This window comes from Lactuca saligna, chromosome 3, assembly GCF_052625555.1.
Source record: "Lactuca saligna cultivar CGN05327 chromosome 3, ASM5262555v1, whole genome shotgun sequence".
In the NCBI taxonomy this organism is placed as follows: Eukaryota; Viridiplantae; Streptophyta; class Magnoliopsida; order Asterales; family Asteraceae; genus Lactuca; species Lactuca saligna.
In genome coordinates this window covers 119,494,391-119,502,919 of record NC_136419.1, presented here as the reverse complement: position 1 = coordinate 119,502,919, position 8,529 = coordinate 119,494,391, and the positions used below count along the sequence as shown (strand labels likewise).

Sequence of the window (8,529 nt, the reverse complement as noted above, 5' to 3'; positions counted from 1 at the left end):
AAGAGCAACTCTAACAATACCACTAAAAAAACATTAAATTGTTTTATTTTAACGTCAAAATATTTTTCTGCTCCAGCCATACACTAAAAATTTACATAAAAAACATATTTTAATATTATAATATAAAATATAACAATTATTAAAATTATAAAAATTATAAAAACTAACCAAAATAGTATTAAACAATTCAAAAAGGTGTTTTAATGTGATGAATAGTATTACATAAAATATAGAGACCACTGTTTAATCACATAATTTTTGTGTTAAGTTTAGTGGCCTATGGAATGCATTTTCACACTAAAACACTAGTTTTATGTATCCATTGCAGCCGAAATATATAAAACAATGATTCCTTATTACCCTTGCAATTGAAATTTTGAAATCCATATGCATTTGGGCGTTTGAGTTCTAATCAACATGAAGCTTTAAAAATAAAATTTGATATAATAAATTACTTGTAGCTCACATATGTGTAAAGAGGTTGGTTCAATTTAAAGCAATGATGCCCTAAATTTTAAATTTCTAGGTTTTGTTTGATCATATGATGATTCAATCTTTTGAACCTTTTAAAATGGAATAGAAAGAAGAATAATTATGTTGTTGTATGTGTTCTTATTGAAATTTAATTTTGGATGCAGAGCAAAGAGATTCTCCTAACTACAAATAACGGCTTTTGAAGAAATGTAACAAAAAGATTTTATGATTTATGAATTGTTAAGGTACAAATACACATACTCAAGATGAACCGATTTTGTTTCCATGATACATATGTCTAAATCATTATAGGAATTTCGTACAATCCATGAAGTAGATTAAAATCAAAGAATTTCGTACAATCCATGAAGTAGATCGAAATCAAAGAACAATTGATGTTGAGAATAATGAAGACATAAACATAGAAACGATTGAATCATTTTCATCATATTCGAAAGTGGTAATTGTTTAACTCTTGAAGATATTCTTTACACATTAAGTATAACTCATAACATATTGGTTGTTTCCGACATAACGAATATTGGCTATACTTTTACTTTACATATAATGATGTAAATATTATTTTCAATTAATTTCCATGTTTTTGGTTGTGGTCGTTTGAAGGGATACCCTTATAAATTAAGACCGTTCACATTCACTAGCCGATAAGATTTCACAATTCCTCTCATCCTGGATTTGCATGTTTATTAAATAAGTCCTTATACGGTTTCAAGTAAGTTCCACACATTTAGTATAAAATATTTGAAATTTTTGTTTCTTTTATTTAGTTCATTCATAGCAAATATAACCAGTTTCTTTTTATATTTTCATATGGCCTAGATGTGACATTATCATTATCATTATATACTTATAAAGCTAGCATTTTTCCTTTCACCACATTTATTTGAAACTCCCATGACTTTTCAATTTCTTTCTAATAATAATTATAATTTGGTTAATTAGATTAAATAATTATCAAATCTAAAGTATAATCATACATAAACTAAATTTCAATATTAAAATAATATCTTTACTTCTACTTATAAAGTTATATTTTTTAACTGTTAATATATTAATTTATTAGTTTTAATATATTGTTGGATGTAAACCATTATCATTTTAAAGATACAATTTTGTAACAATTTGTATAAAATACTTAAACTAATAATTTAATTATATAACATTACAGTGTAAACTTAAATACAAATTTTAGTTTAACTTAAACAACCCAAATAATATTTTGTAAATAGTTAAAAATGATAAATTGTAGTGTCTTTCTAATAATGATTATAAGTTGGTTAATAAGGTTAAATAAATATCAAACCTAAAGTGTCATCATAAATAAACAAAATTTTAATTTTAAAATAATATATTTACTTCTACGTATAAAGTTATGTCTTTAACTTTTAACATATTATACTTAATTTATTAGATTTAATATGTTGTTATATGTAAAGCATTATCAGTTTAAAACTACAACTTTTGAACAGTTTTGACAAAATACTTAAATTGTTAATTTAAGTAGAACATTATAATGTCAACTTAAATATAAATTTCAGTTCCACTTAAAAAACCAAAAAAATATTTTGTAAATAGTTAAAAATAATAAATTGTAGTGATAAATACAAAAACTAAATTATAATCACAATTTAACTAAAATATTTCCTAAAAATATTTTTATAATCATTAAAATTTTCAAATAAGTAGCTTAAAATAACTTACAATAACAATAATTAAAAATAACTCTCTATAAATGATTATATTGTTACCTTTAAAATCAAAAAATGATGTTTCATTTTTCTAAATAATTATAATGATATAAATTAAAACATTAAGCAGATAAATTTTAAAAAATTAATTAACAATAAAAACAACTGTAAATAAAATTAAATCGTATATTATATTTAATTTTATTCATGTGTAACTTGCCGGTAGAAGTCATTCAAACAATTAGGATTATGATGTTATAATAGATGTATATATTATCATATAATTCAAAATAATCAATATATTATATCAATTTAATATACAAATTATTCTATCAAATTTAACAATGTTACTGTTATATTAAAAAAAAATATATTTCTAAAGATTTCAACTTTATTGGTGTTTCTACACATTAAAATGTCAACTTAAATATAAATTTCAGTTCCACTTAAAAAACCAAAGAATATTTTGTAAATAATTAAAAGTTGTAAATACAAAAACTAAATTATAATCTCAATTTAATTAAAATATTTCCTAAAGATATTTTTGTAATCATTAAAAGTTTTCAAACAAGTAGCTTAAAATAACATACAATAACAATAGTTAAAAATAACTCTATATAAATGATTAGATTGTTACCTTTAAAATCAAAAAATAAAGTTTGATATTTTAAATAATTATAATGATTGAAATTAAAACATTAAGCAAATAAATTAAAAAAAATTATTAAAAATAAAAACAATTATAAATAACATTAAACCATATATTATATTTAATTTTATTCATGTGCAACTCGCGGGTAGAAGTCAATAAAAAAAATTGAGATTATTAAGTTATAATAGATATATATATTACTATATAATTCAAAATAATCAATATATTATATTAATTTAGTATAAAAATTATTATATCAAATTTAACAACGTTAGTGTTATATTTAAAATATATATATATATATATATATATATATATATATATATATATATATATATATATTTGTAAAGACTACAGCTATATAGGTGTTTCTGCGCAATGCGCGGACATTCGCCTAGTTTATTACTATATGTAGATGACAGCACCCTTGGCTCTTTGCCACCTTGTCCCATACCTTATGCCACTCAAAAATGGACCTTTTGGAAAAATAATTTGTTATGAAAGACCGTTTCATACTTTGTTATTTCTTGGGTATTGTCGTTCATTAGGGGTGTCAATTTATGACACGACACGACAAAAATACACGAAACGAAACGAAATCAGGACGAAATCAAAATTTGAATTCGTGTTCGTATCGTTTTCGTGTCAAGATTAAAAAATACGATGTCATGTCGTATCGTGTTCGTGTTCATAAATCGACACGAAATTGAAACGATTGAGCATGTGGTTGTCGTGTTTTTCGTGTTTGTTGTTTTTGTAGTGTTATATATCTTTAAGTATGAACGAAATATACTAATAGTTATGTAATATTATATTTTTCGTGTCGTGTCGTGTTGTCGTGTTTTAATTGGTTCGTTTTTGTGTTAATGAAAAAAAACACGACATCGTGTCGTGTCGTGTTCGTGTTATACAAAACCTTGTCGTTCCGTGTCGTGTCAGACAAAAACACGACACGACTGCCCGATTTGACAGCCCTATCGTTCATCGCCACCATAATGGTATTTTTCTTCACGAAACCTAATATGCAAAATATTTCAACAATTGAGCCACGATGACATCTTGTAAACCATCAATACACCTCGTTGACACATACACTAAATTGGGATCCTGAAATGGTGATCCTTTTCCCAGTCACATATTCTATATAAGTATGGTCAGTTCACTTCAATATCTTTTTTTTACTCTCCCTGTTGTTATTTATGCACTTCGTTACTTATGAACTACAATATTTGGCCCCATATACAAAATCTACAAACCTGTCAAATCAATACATGTGAATGCATTATCTGGTGTTTACAAAGTAATCTTAAGCACAAATTACAATTATCAAAATATATCTCATCCAATTTACTTTGTTCCATAGATGTGGTTTGGGGCAGGTGCCCAATTACTTGAACATCAACCTCTGAATATTGTATTTTTTTCTCAATGAAAAATTTATCCCAAGACCCTGTAAATGATAACTAACTCTTTTTTAATCAAGTACCAAGGCCAAATACAATGACATTGCAAATGTCATTTTCGAACCTTGTTGGCTTCGCAACTTATTGTTTGAATTATATTTGCCAAAAAAAGACACTATTATGTACACTGACAATATAGGAGGGTGTTTGGGAGTGTTTTTTGAACTAGAAAATTGCTTTTAGATAAAAGTGTTTATGTGTTTATAGTGGTGGTAAAATGGGTTTTTTAAAAAGTGTTTAGATAAGCTTTTATAGTGAAAACCCCAATAAGTCAATAAGTTAAAAGGTGTTTTGGCTTAAAAAGTGCTTTTTAAAGTTATTTTGGTTGAAAAACCATAAACAGTTTCAAAAAACCACGTGTATTAAAAAATATTTATTGAAGCTTATGGAAAAGCTATTCAGAAAAATGTTTTTGAGTTTGCCAAACACTTTTTTTGACTTATTAGCTTTTCAAAAAGCTAATAAGTAAATAAGCACTTTTCAAACACAATCTCAAACACCCTTACGTGTTGTTTTCCTTTGGGAAAACATGGTTAAACATCAACATACTAAACACATTAAGATGGGTATACACTTCGTCCTTGAAAATGTCATGCGAGGCAATGTCCGAGTTCTCTATGCACCCTCACATTACCATCTAGTCGATGTCTTCACCAAAGGGTCACCCCAAGTTCTTTTACATAATTTTCAACATAATCTCAACATTCACTTCAAGCTTGTCTGCACATGGAAATATCATATATACCTATCTAATAATTTTTGTAATTAATTAGTCATCAGTCATTATTGTAATCATCTAGTAATAGTTTCCATTATCATACATATATACATTTGACTAGGTTTGTATTTTCCATATAGGGTAGTTATCTGTGTGTGTATATTGCACCATTGATTAATGAGCTAGATCAAACGATTATAACATTTTACAATGTTATAATTGTTTGTTGGTGACAATGATTGTCTTTGTTTCACATTCATCCTTTAAGTATGGAAGATATATATGAGTCAAATAAAGTATACTCGAAAGAAAAAAGTTAAACATTTCTTCACCATAAAACAAATCAAATTAAACATAGGTTAAAATGATTGAACCTAGTAAACGCCCCATGTATTAGTTTGATGAATTATCTTATAGTTTTATGCTACTAATCTTGTGTTTAATGTAAAGGATTGATTTTAAAAATCCTAAAATTTATATCGAGTTTAAATTACTAATCTTGTTGAATGTATAATTTGTTACATTTTACTAATTTAGCCTCATTCCGATGCAATCCACCCAAATGAGTCCAATTCTAACTTTCATTCCTCCTATAAACAAAGAGCCAAATACCAGCCCAATAAGAAATAAACCAGCTCCATTAAAAATGTTGAAATCCAACGATTCAAATTCAAATTTTAAAACGAATTTCGACCTTCGTGTATCCATAACGGTCATCAAATCAAATGAATGCCAGCTGTCTTCCATTTCAAATTTCAAACTTTACCACTCTATTCCTAAATCCTTACTCCTATATATAAAATTAAAAAAATACTCTTCCTTCCTCAATTCCCAATCCTTCTTCTTCTTCTCAATCTCCGGCAGCCTACAGACGTCTTCGTATACGTCTCCGGCGAACGCCATCCCAAAAACAAAAATGAGAGAATGCATTTCAGTCCACATCGGTCAAGCCGGAATCCAGGTCGGAAACTCCTGCTGGGAGCTCTACTGCCTCGAACATGGCCTTCAGCCTGACGGACAAATGCCCGGTGACAATACCGTCGGAGGCGGCGACGACGCCTTCAACACCTTCTTCAGCGAAACCGGCGCCGGGAAACACGTCCCTAGAGCAGTGTTTGTCGACTTGGAGCCCACCGTCATCGACGAGGTTCGTACCGGTACCTACCGCCAGCTCTTCCACCCGGAACAACTCATCAGCGGCAAAGAAGACGCCGCTAATAACTTCGCCAGAGGTCATTACACAAGTAAGTAATCTAAACATAATCAGATATCATAAAAAAGATATATCCTTTTCGCCTTCTTTTTCATACATGTGTTTTAACTCTTTGAGACATTTCGTCGAACAGTTGGAAAGGAGATTGTGGATTTGTGTCTAGACCGGATTCGGAAGCTTGCTGATAACTGCACCGGTCTACAAGGGTTCTTGATTTTTCACGCTGTGGGAGGTGGAACCGGGTCGGGTCTCGGGTCTTTGTTACTTGAGAGGTTGTCAGTCGATTACGGGAAGAAGTCGAAGCTCGGGTTCACCGTTTACCCGTCGCCGCAAGTCTCAACGTCGGTGGTGGAGCCGTACAACTCGGTGCTTTCAACTCACTCACTTCTCGAACACACCGACGTTTCAGTCCTCCTCGACAATGAAGCAATCTACGATATATGCCGGAAGTCGTTGGATATTGAAAGACCGACGTACACTAACCTGAACCGGCTTGTTTCTCAGGTGATTTCTTCTCTCACGGCGTCGCTCCGGTTCGACGGAGCACTGAACGTCGACGTGACGGAGTTTCAGACAAATCTTGTTCCATACCCGAGGATTCATTTCATGTTGTCTTCATACGCGCCTGTGATATCCGCAGAGAAAGCTTACCATGAACAGTTATCAGTTGCAGAGATAACCAACAGTGCGTTCGAGCCATCTTCAATGATGGCGAAGTGTGATCCACGTCACGGGAAGTACATGGCGTGTTGTTTGATGTACAGAGGCGATGTGGTTCCGAAAGATGTGAACGCCGCCGTGGCCACGATTAAAACGAAGAGGACGATTCAGTTTGTGGATTGGTGTCCGACGGGGTTTAAGTGTGGGATTAATTATCAGCCGCCTACGGTGGTTCCTGGTGGTGATTTGGCGAAGGTTCAGAGAGCTGTGTGTATGATTTCGAATTCTACAAGTGTTGCGGAGGTGTTTTCGAGGATTGATCATAAGTTTGATTTGATGTATGCGAAGCGAGCTTTTGTGCATTGGTATGTTGGTGAGGGAATGGAGGAAGGGGAGTTTTCGGAAGCTAGAGAGGATTTGGCTGCTCTTGAGAAGGATTATGAAGAAGTTGGGCTTGAATCTGGTGATAATGAGGAAGACGATGGTGATGAGTATTAGATAGTTTTTTGTGCCCTAATTGTGAAATCCAATGGACTCATTGGTTTTGATCGGAATTATTTTTCATTTCTGTTTTTCACTTGCAGTGTCATCCTTTATCATGAATGAAAATTGTAGCTTGAATTACAGAATTGATTCTGAATCTTTTTCTCATTTACATGCATCTTCCTTCCTAAAACTTGAAAGACAACAAAATGACAACAATGCCAATCAAACTCATGCCTATTCATACTTCCAATCAATTGGCTAATATTTTTACAAAACCTTATTAAAAAATGCCTATTCTTATTAAAAAATGGCTCCAGTTTTATCCAAGGTGGCACTTAAAAATATTTTCAAGCGTCGATATTGAGGGGGGATATTGGAGAATATGAGCGTTATGGGGCTTGTATCAAACTACTTCGTTTTCAATATGTAAATAGTTCGATAATTTAGTTAGGTGCATTTTAGCTTTAATGGTGTAAGATAGAAGTAGCTTATATAATTATGTGTATTAGAGGAGTCTGAATGCGACGAAAGCGTAAGGTAAGTCAACGATTATTTATATGTGTATTGGTGTAAAGAGGGTGGCATTAAAAGGAGGACACGTGTCGTTGGTCGAAGTTTGAACAAGTAAAATGACATAAAGAACGTATGGGAATGGACAATGTTGAAGGGTGACTAACCGCACCATCTGAATGCCGTTGGCTTTTGGCTTTCTTGAGCCACGTTGTGTAGGGTAATTGGCCTTTGCCCATATTTTTTCTAAATTTAGTTTTTTTTTTTTTATGTATAATGTCCCCAAATTTCATATAAAATTTTCAAAATTTTAAACGTAAATAAACCATTCCAAACATTTAATTAAAATAAAGTTTGACAGTCATTTTAAAATCAAATACATTTAATCCAAACTCCATATTATCATCCTACTCTTTAAGATATCCGATCTAACGAATCATACTAACATAACATAAACAATAACAACTCAAAGGGCCGACCTTGAGTATAGTGAGGAAAACTCACATAACTAGTAGTGCCGAAATGCTGAAATTCTAACTGCTGCCTCACTGGAAATCTGTGACAACCCGAAATTTCTATTCTGAACAATCATTCACTACAATAGAAATCATAACTGTTTCTGCTATCTGTTAATCATTTTGGGA

General features: G+C 31.0%; 1 protein-coding gene across 1 annotated transcript; it reads left to right on the top strand.

Moving 5' to 3' along the window:
* Window positions 1–5,831: 5,831 nt before the first annotated feature.
* On the top strand, window positions 5,832–7,518 carry LOC145037175 (tubulin alpha chain-like). The gene is made up of 2 exons (XM_078985768.1): window positions 5,832–6,260; window positions 6,363–7,518. Exons 1-2 carry the CDS (start codon window positions 5,933–5,935, stop codon window positions 7,385–7,387), a joined length of 1,353 nt encoding a protein of 450 aa, XP_078841894.1. The 5' UTR covers window positions 5,832–5,932; the 3' UTR covers window positions 7,388–7,518.
* The last annotated feature ends 1,011 nt before the right edge of the window (window positions 7,519–8,529 follow it).